This window comes from Tachyglossus aculeatus, chromosome 7 (genome assembly GCF_015852505.1).
Source record: "Tachyglossus aculeatus isolate mTacAcu1 chromosome 7, mTacAcu1.pri, whole genome shotgun sequence".
Classification (NCBI taxonomy): domain Eukaryota; kingdom Metazoa; phylum Chordata; class Mammalia; order Monotremata; family Tachyglossidae; genus Tachyglossus; species Tachyglossus aculeatus.
Genome location: NC_052072.1, coordinates 3287745 through 3309974, shown reverse-complemented (window position 1 = coordinate 3309974; position 22230 = coordinate 3287745). Strand labels below are relative to the sequence as shown.

At 46.3% G+C, this 22230-nt stretch overlaps 1 protein-coding gene across 1 annotated transcript in view; it reads left to right on the top strand.

Moving 5' to 3' along the window:
• Positions 1-6476: 6476 nt before the first annotated feature.
• Positions 6477-22230, top strand: part of SF3B1 (splicing factor 3b subunit 1) — a 57602-nt gene continuing 41848 nt past the window's right edge. The window contains exon 1 of the mRNA XM_038748898.1: positions 6477-6527. Coding sequence (XP_038604826.1) covers positions 6500-6527 — 28 coding nt within the window. The 5' untranslated portion in view covers positions 6477-6499. The remainder of the gene's footprint in view (positions 6528-22230) is intronic.

The window sequence follows — 22230 nt, the reverse complement described above, 5'->3', positions numbered from 1 at the left end:
ATGTTTGTACATATTTATTACTCTATTTATTTATTTTACTTGTACATATCTATTCTATTTATTTTATTTCGTTAATATGTTTTGTTTCGTTCTCTGTCTCCGCCTTCTAGACTGTGAGCCCACTGTTGGGTAGGGACCGTCTCTAGATGTTGCCAACTTGGACTTCCCAAGCGCTTAGTACAGTGCTCTGCACACAGTAAGCGCTCAATAAATACGATTGATTGATTGATTGATTGATTGATAGAGGTCATGCCTGTGAATCAGTCACTGGGGGTGGAACTCCTACGTGGCACCCTGCCCGTCCCTCATTCTCCGGGAAAAGGGTGGCATTCCCTGCCCTTTAGACTGTAAACGTCTCCTTATGGGCTGGGAATGTGACCCCACATTCTGTTGTTTTGTCCTCTCCCAAGAGTTTAATAAGCGCACATAATAAGTACTCAATAGTGCACATAGTAAGCACTTAATAAATACCATTATTATTATTTAGAGAAGCAGCGTGCCTAAGTCCCCCTCTCCATCCCCCCATCTTACCTCCTTCCCTTCCCCACAGCACCTGTATATATGTATATATGTTTGTACATATTTATTACTCTATTTATTTTACTTGTACATATCTATTCTATTTATTTTGTTTTGTTGGTATGTTTGGTTTTGTTCTCTGTTTCCCCCTTTTAGACTGTGAGCCCACTGTTGGGTAGGGACTGTCTCTATGTGTTGCCAATTTGTATTTCCCAAGCGCTTAGTACAGTGCTCTGCACATAGTAAGTGCTCAATAAATACGATTGATGAAGTCACTTCACTTCTCTGGGCCTCAGTAACCTCATCTGTAAAATGGGGATTAAGACTGTGAGCCCCCCGTGGGACAACCTGATCACCTTGTAACCTCCCCAGCGCTTAGAACAGTGCTTCGCACATAGTAAGCGCTTAACAAGCGCTTAACATGCCCACATCTCCCCCATCCTAAAAAAACCCTCTCTTGACCCCACCTCCCCTTCTAGTTATCACCCTATTCATTCATTCAATCGTATTTATTGAGCGCTTACTGTGTGCAGAGCACTGTACTAAGCGCTTGGGAAGTCCAAGTTGGCAACATACAGAGACGGTCCCTACCCAACAGTGGGCTCACGGTCTAGAAGGGGAAGACAGAGAACAAAACCAAATATATTATCACAATAAAATAAATAGAATAAATATGCACAGATCAAATAAATAGAGTAATAAGAGGTCATGGGTTCAAATCCTAGCTCCGCCAATTGTCAGCTGTGTGACTTTGGGCAAGTCACTTAACTTCTCTGGGCCTCAGTAACCTCATCTGTAAAATGGGGATTAAGGCTGTGAGCCCCCCGTGGGACAACCTGATCACCCTGTAACCTCCCCAGCGCTTAGAACAGTGCTTCGCACATAGTAAGCGCTTAACAAGCGCTTAACATGCCCACATCTCCCCCATCCTAAAAAAACCCCTCTTGACCCCACCTCTCCTTCTAGTTATCACCCCATATCCCTCCTACCATTCCTTTCCAAACTCCTAGAACGAGTCGTCTACACCCGCCGCCTCAAATTCCTCAACGCCAACTCTCTCCTTGACCCCTTTCAATCTGGCTTCCGTCCCCTATGCTCCACCGAAACTGCCCTCTCAAAGGTCACCGATGACCTCCTGCTTGCCAAATCCGACGGCTCCTACTCTATCCTAATCCTCCTCGACCAGCCCACTGTTGGGTAGGGACTGTCTCTATATGTTGCCAACTTGTACTTCCCAAGCGCTTAGTACAGTGCTCTGCACACAGTAAGCGCTCAATAAATACGACTGATGATGATGATGATGATGACACTGTGGACCATCCCCTTCTCCTCAACACGCTATCCGACCTTGACTTCACAGACTCCATCCTCTCCCGGTTCTCCTCTTATCTCTCCGGCCGTTCATTCTCAGTCTCCTTTGCGGGCTCCTCCTCCCCCTCCCATCCCAAGCGCTTAGTACAGTGCTCTGCACATAGTAAGCGCTCAATAAATACGATTGATTGATCCCCTTACTGTAGGGGTTCCTCAAGGCTCAGTTCTCGGTCCCCTTCAGTTCTCTGTCTACACTCACTCCCTCGGTGAACCCATTCGCTGGAGAAGCAGCGCGGCTCAGTGGAAAGAGCCCGGGCTTTGGAGTCAGAGGTCAGGGGTTCAAATCCCGGCTCCACCAATTGTCAGCTGGGTGGCTTTGGGCAAGTCACTTCACTTCTCTGGGCCTGTTACCTCATCTGTAAAATGGGGATTAAGACTGTGCGCTCCCCATGGGTCAACCTGATCACCTTGCCCAGTGCTTACAACAGTGCTTTACACATGGTAAGCGCTTAATAAATGCCATCATTATTATTATTATTATTCGCTCCCACAGCTTCAACTATCATCTCTAAGCTGATGACACCCAAATCTACATCTCCGTCCCTGCTCTCTCTCCCTCCCTTCAGGCTCGTGTCTCCTCCTGCCTTCAGGACATCTCCATTTGGATGTCTACCCGCCATCTAAAACTCAGTATGTCCAAGACTGAACTCCTTATCTTGTCCTCTCCCTGACTTTCCCGTCTCTGTTGACGGCACTACCATCCTTCCCGTCTCACAAGCCCGCAACCTCGGTGTCATCCTCAACTCCTCTCTCTCGCTCACCCCTCACATTCAGTCCATCACCAAACCCTGCCGGTCTCACCTCCGCAACATCGCCAAGATCCGCCCTTTCCTCTCCGTCCAGACCGCTCCCTTGCTGTTTCAATCTCTCATCCTATCCCAACTGGATTACTGCATTTAGACTGTGAGCCCAATGTTGGGTAGGGACCGGCTCTATATGTTGCCAACTTGTTCTTCCCAAGCGCTTAGTACAGTGCTTTGCACACAGTAGGTGCTCAATAAATACAATTGAATGAATGAATGAACAAATGCCATTATTATTATTATTACTGACTGACTCCCTAAAAATGGTTGCCTGAGTGACACGTTGTGGGTAGAGAATGTGTCTGTTATATTGTACACAATTTATTACTCTACTTATTTTATTAAAGATCCATATATAGCTATAATTCTATTTATTCGGATGGTACTGACACCTGTCTACTTGTTTTGCTGTCTGTCTCTGCCTTCTAGACTGTAAGCCCGTTGTTGGGTAGGGACCGTCTCTCTCTGTTGCCAAATTGTCCTCTCCCAAGCGCTTAGTCCAGTGCCCTGCACACAGTAAGAGCTGAATAAATACGATTGAATGAATGAATGTTGTACTTTTCCAAGCGCTTAGTCCAGTGCTCTTCACACAATAAGAGCTCAATAAAAACGACTGAATGAATGAATGTTGTACTTTCCCAAGGGCTTAGTCCTGTGCTCTTCACACAGTAAGCACTCAATAAGTACGATTGAATGAATATTATATTTTCCAAATGCTTGGTACAGTGCACACAGTAAGCGCTCAGTAAGTACGACTGAATGAATATTATATTTCCCAAGCACTTGGTACAGTGCACACAGTAAGCACTCAATAAATATGACTGAATGAATATTATATTTCCCAAGTGCTTGGTACAGTGCACACAGTAAGCGCTCAATAAGTACGACTGAATGAATATTATATTTCCCAAATGCTTGGTACGGTGCACACGGTAAGCGCTCAATAAAGAGAATAAAGAGAAGCAGCGTGGCTCAGTGGAAAGAGCCCGGGCTTTGGAGTCAGAGGTCATGGGTTCAAATCCCGGCTCCGCCATTTGCCAGCTGTGTGACTTTGGGCAAGTCACTTAACTTCTCTGTGCCTCAGTTCCCTCATCTGTAAAATCTCATCATCTTCTAGACTGTGAGCCCACTGTTGGGTAGGGACCGTCTCTATATGTTGCCGACTTGTACTTCCCAAGCGCTTCGTAATTAATAATGGCATTTATTAAGTGCTTACTATGTGCAAAGCACTGTTCTAAGCACTGGTGATCAGGTTGTCCCACGTGGGGCTCACAGTCTTAATCCCCATTTTACAGATGAGGTAACTGAGGCACAGAGAAGTGAAGTGACCTGCCCAAAGTCACACAGCTGACAATTGGCGGAGCTGGGGTTTGAACCCATGACCTCTGACTCCAAAGCCCGGTCTCTTTTCCACTGAGCCACGCTGCTTCTTAGTACAGTGCTCTGCACACAGTAAGCGCTTAATAAATATGATTGAATGAGTGAATGAATGAATAAAATGGGGATTATGACTGTGAGCCCCCCGTGGGACAACCTGATCACCTTGTAACCTCCCCAGCGCTTACAACAGTGCTTTCCACATAGTAAGCGCTTAATAAATGCCATTAAAAAAATTAAAAAAAATAAAAATGACTGAATGAATATTGCTGCATTGTCCTCCCCCAAGCACTTAGTCCAGTGCCCTGCACACAGTAGGCGTTCAATAAATATGACTGAATGAATATTGCCGCGCTGTCCTCCCCCAATCGCTTAATAATAATAATATAATAATAATAATGGCATCGTGGCTCAGTGGAGAAGGGCACCTTGGGCAAGTCACTTAACTTCTCTGAGCCTCAGTTACCTCATCTGTAAAATGGGGATTAAGACTGTGAGCCCCATGTGGGACAACTTGATCACCTTGTATCCACCCCCAGCGCTTAGAACAGTGATCTGCACATAGTAAGCGCTTAACAAATGCCATTATTATTATTATTATTATTAAGCGCTTACTATGTGCCAAGCACTGTTCCAAGCGCTGGGGAGTTACAAGGTGATCAGGTTGTCCCACCGGGGGGCTCACAGTCTTCATCCCCATAATAATAATAATGATGGCATTTATTAAGCGCTTACTATGTGCAAAGCACTGTTCTAAGCACTGGGGAGGTTACCACATGATCAGGTTGTCCCACGTGGGGCTCACAGTCTTAACCCCCATTTTACAGATGAGGGAACTGAGGCCCAGAGAAGTGAAGTGACTTGCCCAAAGTCACACAGCTGGCAATTGGCGGAGCCGGGATTTGAACCCATCATCATCATCATCAATCGTATTTATTGAGCGCTTACTATGTGCAGAGCACTGTACTAAGCGCTTGGGAAGTACAAATTGGCAACATCTAGAGACAGTCCCTACCCAACAGTGGGCTCACAGTCTAAAAGGGGGGGGAACTTTTAGAAATCTGACTCATCCCCATTTGCCAGATGAGGGAACTGAGGCCCAGAGAAGTGAAGTGACTTGCCCAGAGTCACACAGCAGTGCCCTGCACCCAATAAGGGCTCAATAAATGCGATTGATGGGTGGATTGATGGACGGTTTGTCCCCAGGCTGCCAAGGGGGCCCCTTTTAGACTGTGAGCCCACTGTTGGGTAGGGACTGTGTCTATATGTTGCCGACTTGTACTTCCAAGTACAAGTGGAAGTCCAAGTACTTCCAAGTGGGCAGAGTGGGCCTTAGGCCTTGAGGGATCCTCCCCCATTTTCCCTCCTGAGAGCTCACCTCCTCCAGGAGGCCTTCCCACACTCAGCCCCCTCCTTCCTCTCCCCCTCCTCCCCCTTTACCTCCTTCCCCTCCCCACAGCACCTGTATATGTGTGTATATATGTTTGGACGGATTTATTCCTCTATTTTATTTGTACATGTTTGTTCATATTTATTTGTACATTTGTTTATTTGTACATTTATTTGTACTTTGTAATTTGTATTTGTGCATATTTATTGTATTTATTTTATTTTGTTAATATGTTTTGTTTTGTTCTCTGTCTCCCCCTTCTAGACTGTGAGCCCACTATTGGGTAGGGACCGTCTCTATATGTTGCCAAGTTGGACTTCCTAAGCGCTTAGTCCAGTGCTCTGCACACAGTAAGCGCTTAATAAATACGATTGAATGAATCCCCCAGCACCTGGATATATGTATATATGTTTGTACGTATTTATTACTCTATTTTGTTTGTACATATTCTATTTATTTTGTTAACATGTTTTGTTTTGTTGTCTGTCTCCCCCTTCTAGACTGTGAGCCCACTGTTGGGTAGGGGCCGTCTCTAGATGTTGTCAACTTGGACTTCCCAAGCGCTTAGTACAGTGCTCTGCACACAGTAACCGCTCAATAAATACGATTGAATGAATGAATCCAAGCGCTTAGTACAGTGCTCTGCACACCGTAAGCGCTCAATAAATACGATTGATTGATTGATTGATTGACTGGGCCTTCCGCTTTCCCCGCCCAGCCCCCTCCAGTCCCGGCATGCACTGCGCGGCCCCGCTGTTTCCCCCCCTCCTCCCTCGCTGCGCGTTCTTGAGCCGCGCCTGCGCAGAAGGTGTCGTCCCCCCCGGCGCGCGTTCTTGAGCCGCGCCTGCGCAGACGTCGCCCTCAGGCGCGCGTCCCCGCGCCGCGCCTGCGCAGGCGTCGCCCTCCGGCGCGCGTCCCCGCGCCGCGCCTGCGCAGACGGCGCCCCCGCTCTTCGGGGCGGCGTCGGGGGCGAGCGGAAGTCGGGGGTGTGTGGGCGGGAGGGCCGCGGCAGTTCCGCCTGGTTGTCGGGGTGGACAAGATGGCGAAGATCGCCAAGACGCACGAAGGTAAATGAGGAATTTGTGGAATGGCGGGGATGGGGACGGTCTGCCCCGACATGGGGGGGTTTGTGGGAACAAGGGGATGGCGACAGGGGCGGGGAAGGTCGGGTTGGGGGGCTGAGGGGCCGCGGGGAGGACCGGGCCTGGGAAGGCCTCAGGCCTCTGTAATGGCGTCGCTCTTGCTCACCTCACCCGCCCCCCCCCCCCCACCTTCCTCCACATACACACACACAGTGACTCAGTGCGTTGAACCCGACCCTGGGAGGCAGAGGTCGTGGGTTCTAATTCATTCCATATATATCCCTGTATATATGTATATGTGTTTGTGCGTATTTATTACTCTATTTATTTTACTTGTACCTATCTATTCTATTTATTTTATTTTGTTAGTATGGTTGGTTTTGTTCTCTGTCTCCCCCTTTTAGACTGTGAGCCCACTGCTGGGCCTTCCTCTCCCCCTCGTCCTCCTCTCCATCCCCCCCATCTTACCTCCTTCCCTTCCCCACAGCACCTGTATATATGTTTGTACATATTTATTACCCTATTTATTTATTTTACTTGTACATATCTATTCTATTTTATTTTGTTAGTCTGTTTGGTTTTGTTCTCTGTCTCCCCCTTTTAGACTGTGAGCCCACTGCTGGGCCTTCCTCTCCCCCTCGTCCTCCTCTCCATCCCCCCCATCTTACCTCCTTCCCTTCCCCACAGCACCTGTATATATGTTTGTACATATTTATTACCCTATTTATTTATTTTACTTGTACATATCTATTCTATTTTATTTTGTTAGTCTGTTTGGTTTTGTTCTCTGTCTCCCCCTTTTAGACTGTGAGCCCACTGCTGGGCCTTCCTCTCCCCCTCGTCCCCCTCTCCATCTCCCCCATCTTACCTCCTTCCCTTCCCCACGGCACCTGTATATATGTTTGTACATATTTATTACCCCATTTATTTATTTTACTTGTACATATCTATTCTATTTTATTTTGTTAGTATGTTTGGTTTTGTTCTCTGTCTCCCCCTTTTAGACTGTGAGCCCACTGTTGGGTAGGGACTGTCTCTAGATGTTGCCAATTTGGACTTCCCAAGCGCTTAGTCCAGTGCTCTGCACACAGGAAGTGCTCAATAAATATGATTGATGCTGATTCCAGCATGTTTATTGAGCGCTTACTGTGTGCAGAGCATGCATTCAATCAATCAGTCAGTCGTATTTATTGAGCGCTTACTGTGTGCAGAGCACTGGACTAAGCGCTTGTGAAGTACATCATCATCGTCATCAAGCGTATTTATTGAGCGCTTACTGTGTGCAGAGCACTGGACTAAGCGCTTGGGAAGTACAGATTGGCAACATGCAGAGACAGTCCCTACCCAACAGTGGGCTCACCGTCTAAAAGGGGGAGACAGACAACAAAACCAAGCATACCAACAAAAAAAAATAAATAGAATAGATATGGACAAGTAAAATAAATAAATACGGTAATAAATATGTACAAACATGTATCCAGATATACAGGTGGCGTGGGGAAGGGAAGGAGGTAAGATGGGGGGGATGGAGAGGGGGACGAGGGGGAGAGGAAGGAAGGGGCTCAGTCTGGGAAGGCCTCCTGGAGGAGGTGAGCACTATGTTTGTACATCTCTATTACTCTATTTATTTATTTATTTTACTTGTACATATCTATTCCATTTATTTTATTTTGTTAGTATGTTTGGTTTTGTTCTCTGTCTCCCCCTTTTAGACTGGGAGCCCACTGCTGGGGAGGGACTGTCTCTAGGTGTTGCCAATTTGTACTTCCCAAGCGCTTAGTACAGTACGGTATTGAGTTAGTATGTTTGGTTTTGTTCTCTGTTTCCCCCTTTTAGACTGGACTTCCCAAGCGCTTAGTCCAGTGCTCTGCACACAGTAAGCGCTCAATAAATACGATTGATGATGGTGATGATTCCAGCGTATTTATTGAGTGCTTACTGTGTGCAGAGCATGCATTCAATCAATCAATCAGTTGTATTTATTGAGCGCTTACTGTGTGCAGAGCACTGTACTAAGCGCTTGGGAAATACATCATCATCATCATCAATCGTATTTATTGAGCGCTTACTGTGTGCAGAACATGCATTCAATCAATCAATCAATGTCGTATTTATTGAGCGCTAACTGTGTGCAGAGCACTGTACTAAGCGCTTGGGAAGTACATCATCATCAATCGTATTTATTGAGCAATTATTGTGTGCAAAGCACTGTACTAAGCGCTTGGGAAGTCCAAGTTGGCAACATATAGAGACAGTCCCTACCCAACAGTGGGCTCACAGTCTAAATGGGGGAGACAGAGAACAAAACCAAACATACAAAATAAAATAAGTAGAATAGGTATGTACAAGTAAAATAAATAAATAGAGTAATAAATATGTACATACATATATACAGGTGCTGTGGGGAAGGGAAGGAGGTAAGACGGGGGGGGGGGGGATGGAGAGGGGGACGAGGGGGAGAGGAAGGAAGGGGCTCAGTGTGGGCAGGCCTCCTGGAGGAGGTGACCTCTCAGTAGGGCCTTGAAGGGAGGAAGGCATTCATTTTCATTCAGTCGTATTGATGGAGCGCTTCCTGGGTGCAGAGCACTGGACTGAGCGCTTGAGAAGCAGCGTGGCTCAGTGGAAAGGGCCCCGGCATTGGAGTCAGAGGTCGTGGGTTCAAATCCCGGCTCCGCCACTTATCAGCTGTGTGACTTTGGGCAAGTCATCCCCCTGGCCTGGAATGCCCTCCCTCCGCCCATCCACCAAGCTCGCTCTCTTCCTTCCTTCAAGGCCCTACTGAGAGCTCACCTCCTCCAGGAGGCCTTCCCACACTCAGCCCCTTCCTTCCTCTCCCCGTCGCCCCCCTCTCCATCCCCCCCATCTTACCTCCTTCCCTTCCCCGCAACACCTGTATATATGTATATATGTTTGTACACATTTATTACTCTGTGTATTTATCTTTCTTGTACATATCTATTCTGTTTATTTTATTTTGTTAGTGTGGTTTTGTTCTCTGTCTCCCCCTTTTAGACTGTGAGCCCACTGTTGGGTAGGGACCGTCTCTAGATGTTGCCAACTTGTACTTCCCAAGCACTTAGTACAGTGCTCTGCACACAGTAAGTGCTCAATAAATACGATTGATTGATTGATTGAGCGCTTACTGTTTGCTGAGCATTCATTCATTTTCATTCAGTCGTATTGATGGAGCACTTACTGGGTGCAGAGCACTGGACTAAGCGCTTGGGAAGTACAGGTTGGCAACATATAGAGACGGTCCCTACCCAACAGCGGGCTCACAGTCTAGAAGACTAGACTAATCTAGGGAAGCAGCGTAGAGCCCGACCCTGGGAGTCAGAGGTCGTGGGTTCTAATTCATTCAGTCGTATTTATTGAGCGCTTAGTGTGTGCAGAGCGCTGGACTAAGCGCTTGGGAAGGACAAGTTGGCACCATTAGAGACGGTCCCTACCCACCAACGGGCTCACAGTCTAGAAGACTAGACTCTAATCTAGGGAAGCAGCATAGAGCTCGACCTTGAGAGTCAGAGGTCGTGGGTTCTAATTCATTCAGTTGTATTTATTGAGCGCTTACTGTGTGCAGAGCACTGGACTAAGTGCTTGGGAAGTACAAGTTGGCACCATATAGAGACGGTCCCTACCCAACAACGGGCTCACAGGCTAGAAGACTAGATTCTTATCTAATCTAGAGAAGCAGCGTGGCTCAGTGGAAAGAGCCCGGGCTTTGGAGTCAGAGGTCATGGGTTTGAATTCCGGCTCCGTCAGCTGGGTGACTTTGGGCAAGTCACTTCACTTCTCTGGGCCTCAGTGACCTCATCTGGAAAATGGGGGTTAAGATTGTGAGCCCCCTGTGGGACAACCTGATCACCTTGTAACCTCCCTAGCGCTTAGAACAGTGCTTTGCACATAGTAAGCGCTTAATAAATGCCATTATTATTATTATTAGAGCCCGACCCTGAGAATCAGAGGTCGTGGGTTCTAATCTAATCTAGAGAAGCAGCGTGGCCCAGTGGAAAGAGCCCGGGCTTTGGAGTCAGAGGACATGGGTTCAAATTCCGGCTCCGCCAATTGTCAGCTGGATGACTTCGGGCAAGTCACTTCTCAGTGCCTCAGTTATCTCATCTGGAAAATGGGGATGAAGACTGTGAGCCCCCCATGGGACAACATGATCAGCTTGTAATTTCCCCAGCACTTAGAACAGTGCTCGGCACATAGTAAGCATGGCTCAGTGGAAAGAGCCCGGGCTTGGGAGGCAGAGGTCATGGGTTCAAATCCCGGCTCCGCCTACTGTCGGTTGTGGGACTTTGGGCAAGTCACTTCACTTCTCTGGGCGTCAGTTACCTCATTTGGAAAATGGGGATGAAAACTGGGAGCCCCCCATGGGACAACCTGATCACCTTGTAACCTCCCCAGCGCTTACAACAGTGCTTTGCAGATAGTAAGCGCTTAATAAATGCCATTATTATTATTAATCCTGGCCCCGCCCATTATCAGCTGGGGGTGATTTTAGGCAAGTCCCTTCTCTGGGCCTCAGTTCCCTCATCTGGAAAATGGGGATGAAGACTGGAAGCCCGACGTGGGGACAACCTGATAATAATAGTGATAATGTTAGCATTTGTTAAGTGCTTACAATGTGCGAAGCACTTCTAAGCCCTGGGGAGGATACAAGGTGACCACGTTGTCCCCTGTGGGGCGCACAGTCCTTATCTCCATTTTACAGATGAGGGAACTGAGGCTCAGGGAAGTTAAGTGACTTGCCCAAGGTCACACAGCAGACAGCATTGCTATTGTTGTTCTGGGTCTCAGTTTCCTCATCGGTAAAATGGGGATTAAGATTGTGAGCCCCACGTGGAGCAAGCTGATGATCTTGTATCCCCCCCAGCGCTTAGAACAGTGGTTGGCACATAGTAAGTGCTTAATAATAATGATGATGGCATTTGTTAAGCGCTTACTATGTGCCAAGCACTGTTCTAAGCGCTGGGGAGGTTAAACGGTGATCGGGTTGTCCCATGGCGGCTCACAGTCTTTATACCCATTTTTCAGATGAGGTCACCGAGGCCCAGAGAAGTGAAGTGACGTGCCCAAAGTCACACAGCTGACAGTTGGCAGAGCTGGGATTTGAACCCATGATCTCTGACTCCAAAGCCCGGGCTCCTTCCTCTGAGCCACTCTGCTTAACAAATGCCATCATCATCATCATCATTATTATTATTATTATTATTGTTATGAGAATGTCCTGGGTTCTCACCCCCACTTCCCCTCTTGTCTCCCGTGTGACCTTTGACTTCCCGTCTGCGGGCCTCAGTCCCCTCACCTGTAAAATGGGGGTGAAGGCGGGTGACCTTTGACAAGTTACTTCCCATCTCCGGGCCTCAGTTCTCTCACCTGTAAAATGGGGGTGAAGATTGGGAGCCCCCACGTGGGGCAGAGATTGGGTCCAACTTGATTGGCATGGATTCCAGTTGCCTTGGGAGTCAGGTTGTGGGTTCTAATTCAGCTCCGCCACTTGTCACCCTGTCCCCTTCCCCTCCCCGCGGAACTTGTGTATATTTGTACATATTTATTATTCTATTTATTATTGATGTGTAGATAGCTATAATTCTATTTATCTGTTTTGATGGTATTGACGCCCATCTACATGTTTTGTTTTATTGTCTGTCTTCCCCCTTCTAGTCTGCGAGCCCATTGGTGGGCAGGGATTATCTCTGTCTGTTGCCGAATTGTACTTTCCAAGCGCTCAGTCCGGTGCTTTGCGCACAGTAAGCGCTCAGTAAATATGACTGAATGAACGAATGACTTTGGGCACGTCATCTCACTTCTGTGCCTCAGTTCCCTCATCTGTAAAATGGGGATTAAGATTGTGAGCCCCACTAGCGACAAACTGATGACCTTGAATCTCCCCCAGCGCTTAAAACAGTGCTTGGCACATAGTAAGCGCCTAACAAATACCATCATTATTATTAGTGCCTTCCACATAGTAAGCGGTTAACAAATGCCATTATTATTATTATTATTATTATTATTATTATTATTATTATTATTAACCTCACCCCTCCTGCCCAACCGTGAACGGGTGCTTTGCTCCAGACTCCGTTGCTCCCAACGGATTTGAGATAATTGGGTTGGACACGCTCCCTGTCCCATGTGGGGCTCACCGTCTTCAATCCCCATTTGACAGGTGAGGGAACTGAGGCACAGAGTACACTGGACTTATTATTATTATTACTATTATTATTATTATTATTATTATTATATCATTATTATTATTAGACTGTGAGCCCGTTGTTGGGTAGGGACCGCCTCTATTTGTTGCCAACTTGTACTTCCCAAGCGCTTAGTACAGTGCTGTGCACACAGTAAGCGCTCAATAAATACAATTGAATGAACAAATGGACTTAAGCGCTTGGGAGAGCATATTATAATAGAGTTGGTTGACACATTCCCAGTCCCGAACAAGTTTAGTCAGTTGTACTTATTGAGCATTTACTGTGTGCAGGGCCCTGTACTGAGCGCTTGGAAGTGTAAATCTAGCAATATAACAGACACATTCCTCGCCCACGACGAGCTTACAGTGTAGAGAGGGAGGTAAATGTTAAACTAAATAAGTGACTCGTGTGGATTTACGTGATGTGCAAATCCACGTGCTGTACTGAGCGCTTGGAAGTGTAAATCTAGCAATATAACAGACACATTCCTTGCCCACGACGACCTTACAGTGTAGAGGGGGAGATAAATGTTAAACTAAATAAATGACTCGTGTGGATTTACGTGATGTGCAAATCCACGCGCACACCCAGGCTGTTCAGTAAGTCACACCTCGTCCCTGGGGAACAAATTGTTTAGCTCTGTCAGTTTTCTTGGGGGGGAAAGGGATGGGGGTCTCTGGTAGCTTTGTCACTAGACTTTAAACTCATCGTGGGCAGGGAACGTGTCTGCCAACTCTGTTGTATTTTGTCATCCTCAGTGGTATTTATTGAGCGTTTACCGTGTGCAGAGCTCAGAGGTCATGGGTTCAAATCCCAGCTCCGCCAGTTGTCAGCTGTGTGACTTTGGACAAGTCACTTCACTTCTCTGTACCTCAGTTCCCTCATCTGCAAAGTGGGGATTAAGACTGTGAGCCCTCCATGGGACAACCTGATCACCTTGTACTTCCCCAGCGCTTAGAACAGTGCTTTGCACATAGTAAGCGCTTAATAAATGCCATCATCATTATTATTATTACTCAGCGCTTGGGAGACTCCAGTATAGCAGTTGGTAGAAAGGTTCCCTGCCCACGATGAGCTTACAGCGTAAGGGGGGAGACGGATGTTATTCATTCAGTCCTATTTATCGAGTGCTTACTGTTTGCAGAGCACCGTACTAATTAATACAAATATTCATGTGCTATATTAATACAAATGCATCATTTATAGTATAGAATTTATAGGAATGGACATCGATGCTGTGGGGTTGAAGGTGGGGCGAATATCAAATGACCAGAGGTCACAGACGCAAGGGCATAGGTGATGTAGAAGGGAGAGAGAAGTCATTCATTGTCATATTTATTGAGCACTTAACTGTGTGCAGAGCACTGTGCTAAGTGCCTGGGGGAGTACAGTGGAACAACAGACACATTCCCTGCCCACAACGAGCTCACAGTCTAGAGGAGGGCGTATTGTCCTCTCCCAAACGCCTAGTTTAGTGCTCAAATACCGTTGAGTGATTATGATGTGGCAGCCTCTTGTCATTCATTCACTCAGTCATTTATCGAGCGCTTACTGCGTGCAGAGCACTGTACTAAACGTTTGGAAAGTACAATTCAGCAACAGAAGTGTCGGGGTTGGGGGGAAAGTTGGGCCATTTAGGGACCTTGAAGGCAGCTTTACACTCTCAAGCGTAGTAGAGTACTCAGCAGAGTGCTCACTCACTAAATACTCCTGACTATTGGAGGAGCATTCGCCCGCTTCTCCGTGTTATCGATTAAAATAGCATCACCGGGCCCAATAGGCTTTCAAGGAAGCACTGATATATCGGCCCTTTTAAATCAATCAATCAATCAATCATATTTATTGAGCGCTTACTATGTGCAGAGCACTGTACTAAGCGCTTGGGAAGTACAAATTGGCAACATATAGAGACAGTCCCTACCCAACATTGGGCTCACAGTCTAAAAGGGGGAGACAGAGAACAAAACCAAACATACCAACAAAATAAAATAAATAGAATAGATATGTACAAGTAAAATAAATAAATAAATAGAGTAATAAATATGTACAAACATATATACAGGTCCAGGGGCGACGCTGGAAAATTCATCAGCTGCCAAGCGCTGAGGATGTTTCCAGGCCCAACTCTGCCTTGAGACGATCTTTTCCTCGGAAGGACCTAAATTAGCGTGTGCGTTTTTAGCCCCTTCCAGAATGAGGCCGAGAGCAATGCGGGGATGCGGCGAATTCAGGAATTTTTCCCGGTGGGCCGGAGCGGGGCTTCGGTGAACAGCTCAACTGGCCGGCCCAGTTTGCCTCTCCGTTTATCTGGGTCGCCTCCCAGGAGCGGGAAGAGGAGGCCAGAGAATCAAGTCGTTGGGCTATTGTTCTGTGGGTTAAATAAATGTTTTGAGCCAGCTGGCAAGGTAGCTTCACAACTTGTACTTCCCAAGCGCTTAGTACAGTGCTCTGCACACAGTAAGCGCTCAATAAATACGATCGATTGATGTTGATAGACTTAGCCGTTATATTCTAAGATGCATCTATTCGTGTGAGTTTTTAGGTTCAGGAAAGATGGGTGCCAGGCTTTTTCTGCCTTCTCATTGTTCGCGTTCTGTATTAGACCACAGAGCTCCCCTGGCACTAAAATGTCCGCAGGTTTTTAAAGGAAGCCAGTCGAAGAGACCGTTTGTTTATTTTTCTTTAAGTCTTTCCTTTTGAAGGTTGTGCTTGTTTGCTGCATTGGTTTTTCCTGTTTGAAACCGGTGAGCCAGGTGTCCCGCCGGCCCCCTCTCGCTCTCCAGTGAACAATTGTGCTCTCTAAAGAAGCAGTCTTCCATGGCTGCCCTCCCAGTTGGCTCAGGAAAACGGAACCTTTCCACTCTAATATTCCGCATCATCCCCAGACTGAGCGGATGATGCGGAATATCAGAGTGGAAAGGTTCCGTTTTCCTGAGCCGATTCAATTCCTGTCCCTCCCTCCTCCTTACTGGGAGTCCCTTGTGGGGCAGGGACTGTTTCCAACCTGATTATCTTGGATCTCTGTGGCCCTGTACTTGGCCAGAGTAAGTGCTTATAATGATAATTAGTACTTAGCACTTAGTACAGTGCTCTGCACATAGTAAGTGCTCAATAAATACGACTGATGATGGTGATAATTATCTCTTCCTCCCTTCAAGGCCCTGCTGAGAGCTCACCTCCTCCAGGAGGCCTTCCCAGACTGAGCCCCTTCCTTCCTCTCCCCCTCGTCCCCCTCTCCATCCCCCCATCTTACCTCCTTCCCTTCCCCACAGCACCTGTATATATGGATATATGGTTGTACATATTTATTACTCTATTTATTTTACTTGTACATATCTATCCTATTTATTTTATTTTTTTGGTATGTTTGGTTTTGTTCTCTGTCTCCCCCTTTTAGACTGTGAGCCCACTGTTGGGTAGGGACTGTCTCTATGTGTTGCCAATTTGTACTTCCCAAGCGCTTAGTACAGTGCTCTGCACATAGTAAGCGCTCAATAAATACGATTGATGATGATGATAATTATTGTTATTATTATTATTGTTGTTATTGCTCTCAGCCACTTAATAATAATGATGGTATTTGTTAAGCGCTGACAATTTTTCCTCTCCTCCTCCCTACCCTTTTCCCCTCCCCACAGCCCTTGTGTATATTTGTACACATTTATTACTCTGTTTATTTTACTTGTACATATTTACTACTCTGTTTCATTAATGATGTGCATATAGCTATAATTCTATTTATTCTAATGGTTTTGACACCTGTCTACTTGTCTTGTTGTCTGTCTTCCCCTTCTAGACAGTGAGCCCGTTGTTGGGTAGGAACCGTCTCTTTATGTTGCCAATTTGTACTTCCCAAGCGCTTAGTACAGTGCTCTGCACACAGTAAGCACTCAGTAAATACAATTGAATGAATATGTGCCAAGCACTGGTCTAAGTGCTGGGGTGGATACAGGGTCATCAGGTTGTCCTGTGTGAGGTTCACAGTCGTAATCCCCATTCTGCAGATGAGGGGACTGAGGCACAGAGAAGTGAAGTGACTGCCCAAAGTCACACAGCAGACAAGTGGTGGAGCCGGGATTAGAACCCACAACCTCTGACTCCCAAGCCCCGGGCTTTTTCCACTAAGCCACGCTGCTTCGCTAATAATAATAATAATAATAATAATAATAATAATATCTCAGAACTCTGCCACTTGATGATAATAATAATTGTATTTGAGTGCTTCACTGTGCAAAGCACTGTACTAAGCACTTGGGACAGTACAGTATAACATCAGGTACATTCCCTGCCCACCTCAAGCTCACAGTTTAGAGGGGGAGACAGACATTAAAACAGATAATGACAGATCTAGCCATATGTACTTTGGGGAAGGATTTTGTTTCCAATGATTAGTCCAAATTAAATCCTAAATACGATTGATGAAGGAGGACGAATGAAGAAGGGGGTGAGAGAAGAGGAGAGGAGGGCTCAGTCGGGGACGCCTTCCTGGAGGAGATGGGCTGTCAGTAAGGCTTTGAAGTGGGGGAGAACCACTTAATAATAATAATGATGGCATTTATTAAGCGCTTGCTATGTGCAAAATACTGCTCTAAGCGCTGGGGAGGTTACAAGGTGATCAGGTTGTCCCACGTGGGGGTTAACAGTTTTCATCCCCATTTTACAGATGAGGGAACTGAGGTCCAGAGAAGTGAAGTGACTCGCCCAAAGTCACACAGCTGACAATCGGTGGACCGGGATTTGAACGCATGACCTCTGACTCCCAAGCCCGGGCTCTTAAGTTAGTACAGTGCTCTGCACACAGTAAGCGCTCAATAAATACGATTGATTGATTAACACTGAGCCACGCGCACTTGTCTGCTGTGTGACATTGGTCGAGTCACTTCACTTCTCTGTGCCTCAGTTCCCTCATCTGGACAATGGCAGCATGGCTCGGTGGAAAGAGCCCGGGCTTTGGAGTCAGTGGTCATGGGTTCAAATCCCGACTCTGCCCATTGTCAGCTGTGTGACTTTGGGCAAGTCACTTCACTTCTCTGTGCCTCAGTTCCCTCACCTGTAAAATGGGGATTGACTGTGAGCCCCCCGTGGGACAACCTGATAACCTTGTATCCCCCCAGCATATAGAACAGTTTTTTTTTAGACTGTGAGCCCACTGTTGGGTAGGGACTGTCTCTATATGTTGCCAATTTGTACTTCCCAAGCGCTTAGTACAGTGCTCTGCACATAGTAAACGCTGAATAAATACGATTGATGATGATGGGGGTTTAGGCTTGTGAGCCCCACGTGGGACAGGGACTGTGTCCAACCGTATTTATTGCTTGCTTACTGTGTGCAGAGCGCTGTGCTGTCTACCCCAACGCTTGGAAAGGTGCTTGACACATCGTAGAGCCCGGGCTTTGGAGTCAGAGGTCATGGGTTCAAATCCCGACTCCCGCAACTGTCAGCTGTGTGACTTCGGGCAAGGCACTTCACTTCTCTGGGCCTCAGTTCCCTCATCTGGAAAATGGGGATTAAAACCGTGAGGCCCCCCCCCCCCGGAACAACCTCATCACCTTGTAGCCTCCCCAGCACTGGGAACAGTGCTTTGCCCCTAGTAAGTGCTTAACAAATACCATTATTATTATTATTATTATTGTTAGTCCCCTCAACAGCAGGGAATGACAACATTCAGTTAAGCAGCGTGGCTCAGTGGCAAGAGCCCGGGCTTGGGAGTCAGAGGTCGTGGGTGCCAATCCCGGCTCCCCCACTTGTCTGCTGTGTGACCTTGGGCAAGTCACTTCACTTCTGTGCCTGTTACCTCATCTGGAAAATGGGGATCAATCAGTCGTATTTATTGAGCGCTTACTGTGTGCAGAGCACTGTACTAAGCGCTTGGGAAGTACAAGTTGGCAACATATAGAGAAGACTGTGAGCCCTGTGCGGGACAACCTGATGACCTTGTATCTATCTCAGTGGTTAGAACAGTGCCTGGCACATAGTAAGTGCTTAACAAATGCCATTATTATTTATTATTATATGGGAACACTGATGGCTCGGCCTCCTTCTGGAGCATTGGCTACTGCTCATCAATCAATCAGTGGTATTTATCAAGTGCTTACTCAACATTTCCTATTCACCCCAACCGCACAGCACTTACGTAAATTATCTATTATGTAAATTATTTATTATGTAAATTATCTATTGTGTAAATTATCTGCTATTCATTATTTATATTAATGTCTGTCTCCCCCTCTAGACTGTAAACTCATTATCGGCAGGGAACATGTCTGCTAATTAATAAATAATAATAATAATAATGATATTAAGTGTTTACTATGAAGTGCTGGGGTGGATACAAGTAAATCGGGTTGAACACAGTCCCTGTCCTATATGGGGCTCACAGTCTCAATCCTCATTTTACAGATGAGGGAACTGAGGCACAGAGAAGTGAAGTGATTTGCCCAGTGTCACTGTAGACAAGCGGCAGAACCAGGATTAGAATCCATGACCCAATTCTCAGGGCTGTGCTCTATCCACTAGGCCATGCTGCTTCTCTAATTGTGTTGTACTGTCCCAAGCACTGAGAACAGTGTTCTGCACAAAGTAAATGCCATTGAGAGAAGCTGCATGGCCTAATGGATAAAGCCTGGGCTTGGGAGTCAGAAAGTCCTGGGTTCTAATGCCGACTCAACCCCTTGTCTGCTCTGTGACCTTGAGCATGTCATTTCACTTCTCTGTGCCTCAGTTACCTCATCTGAAAATGGGGATCGAGGTGTGAGCCCCCTGTGGGACATGGACTGTGTCCAACCCTATTTGCTTGGATTCACCCCAGTGCTTATTAGTACAGTGCTTGGCATACAGTAAGCACTTAAATACCACAATTATTATAATTATGAATGAACAGTGAATAAGGATAATATGCATTTTCCCTGTATTTACAACATCAAGTCCCAAACTGACTAATTGGAGTGGGAGGTAGAGGGGCAAGACACTCTCCTTTTGAATGTCTACCCCAGACTCCAAGCACTTTGTGGGCAGGGAATGTGTCTACTAACTCTTGGACCGTGGCTCAGTGGAAAGATCCTGGGCTTGGGAGTCAGAGGTCGTGGGTTCTAATCCCAGCTCCGCCACTTATCGGCTGTGTGGCTTTGGGCAAGTTGCTTAACTTCTCTGGGCCTCAGTTACCTCATCTGTAAAATGGGAATTAAGATTGTAAGCCCCACGTGGGACAACCTGATCACCTTGTATCCCCCCAGCGCGTAGAACAGTGCCTTGCACATAGGAGCTTTGCACTTAGTAAGCGCTTAACAAATACCATTATTATTATTATTATTATTATTATTATTACTCTACCATGCACTTAATATTTGTGGTATTTAAGTACTAACTATGTGCCAGACACTGTATTAAGGGCTGGGGTAGATGATCAGGTTGAACACAGTCCCTGTCCCACATGAGGCTCACAGTCTTAATACAGTGCTCTGCACACAGTAAGCACTCAATAAATACCACAACCTGATGGATTCTACTCTGTGCTGAAGAGCAGGCGATCCCGGGCTGGGAAGATGATATTCCCAGTTGTGGCAGGCCTGAAAATACAGTCAGACTCCTTTCCAGAAGTCAGTCCAAAGGCAACCAGGAACACCATGGAAACCAAGAATATGCAAGAACCTAGGTTGGGTTTGGAAGGAAAATAGGAGAAATGCAAACTGATTAGCTTGACTCTATCTACCCCAACACTTCGTACAGTGCCTGGTACATAGTAAGCACCTAAATACCATAAAAAAAGACTCCCCCCCACCCCCAGTTTTAGCACATACCCTGGCCCAGGTGTACAAACACCTTCTGCGGGCCTCACACTGGAAGCTTGTTGTGGGCAGGGAACGTGTCTGCCAACTCTGTTAGATTGTTGTTAAATAGTGTACTCTCCTACGTGCTTAATAATATAATAATAATAATGATAGGGGTATTTGTTCAGAGCTTACTGTGTGCCAGACACCGTTCTAAGCACTGAGGTAGCTACAAGATAATTGGGTTGGCCACAGTCCTTGCCCCATAGAAGGCATACAGTCTTCACCCCCATTTTACAGATGAGGTAACTGAGGCACAGAGAAGTGAAGTGACTTGCCCAAAGTCACACAGCTGACAATTGGCAGAGCAGGGATTTGAACCCACGACCTCTGACTCCAAAGCCCGGGCTCTCTCCACTGAGCCACGTTGCTTCTGTAAATACGATTGAATGAATGAGTGAATGAATGAATGAATGAACTTTCTAATGGAAGGAAATGTAAGGGTGAACCTAATGGATTTGGGACATTCAGGCTGTAAATGTATTTCTTGCTTTCAGCTTATATCTACCCCGATGCTTAGAACAGTGCTTGATAAATAAGTAAGCTCCAAACAAATCCCGAAAAACCATCAACTGGCAGGCTTTCAAATCTGGGTGCCCAGTGGAAAAAGACACTTGGTTGAATCAGTTCCTAAAACTGAGGATTATGTGTTCTGTTGCCATTGTATTACTTTATATGAATAGCACACTTGTAAAGCATTGCGTGATTTAAAAACAAAACACCCCAAAAAACTAATCACTCGGGTGGAACAGCAGGTAATGACATGAATCTGGATTTCTGCTGTGGTTCTGAGTAACCCGGCTTGGAAAAGTAAATTTGTCTTTAATTGGGTACAAAGCGTAATGCTTTCAGTTGCCAAAAGTGCACCCGGGAGTTATTCACTGGTTTTTTGTTTTGTTTTTTTAAATAGTATTTCTCAAGAGCTTACTGTGTGTCATGTACTATTCTAAGCGCCGGGTTAGATGGGAGTTCATCAGGTCGGACACGGTCTCTGTCATCATCATCATCATCAATTGTATTGAGCGCTTACTGTGTGCAGAGCACTGTACTAAGCACTTGGGAAGTACAAGTTGGCAACATATAGAGACAGTAACAGTGGGCTCACAGTCTAAAAGGGGCTGTCCATTGTGGGGCTCATGGTCTAAGTAGGAGGCAGAACGGATTGAATCCCCATTTTCCAGATGAGGAAACCGAGTCCTGGAGAAATGAAGTGACTGGCCCAAGATCACACAGCAGACAAGTGACAGAGACAAGATTAGAACCCAGGTCCTTTGACTCTCCGGCTCCTGCTCTTCTTACATACTCTTTTCCTTAACACAGTCCGAGTTTTCCTTCGAATAAGTTGGTCCTTTTCCGAGTCTCCCTGGCCTAGGTAGATCGGATTGATTTTAAAAGTCGAGGTTCTCTTTTTGTATTTAGTGGGGGTCTTTTGATTTAAAAAATCATTGTTCCTGTGGCTCTCTGCAGGGGATGTGTTTTGCACTTCAAAATACCATCATTATTATTATTTAAATGTCTCTGGGTTAGACCGAGTGGCTGTCTTTCTGAAATACCATCTAAGATGGTGATATTATGGCCCCTGGGTGCCATTTGAGTCTGTCAGTTGTATTTATTGAGCGCCAACTGTGTTCAGAGGGCTGGACTAAGCTCTTCAGAGAG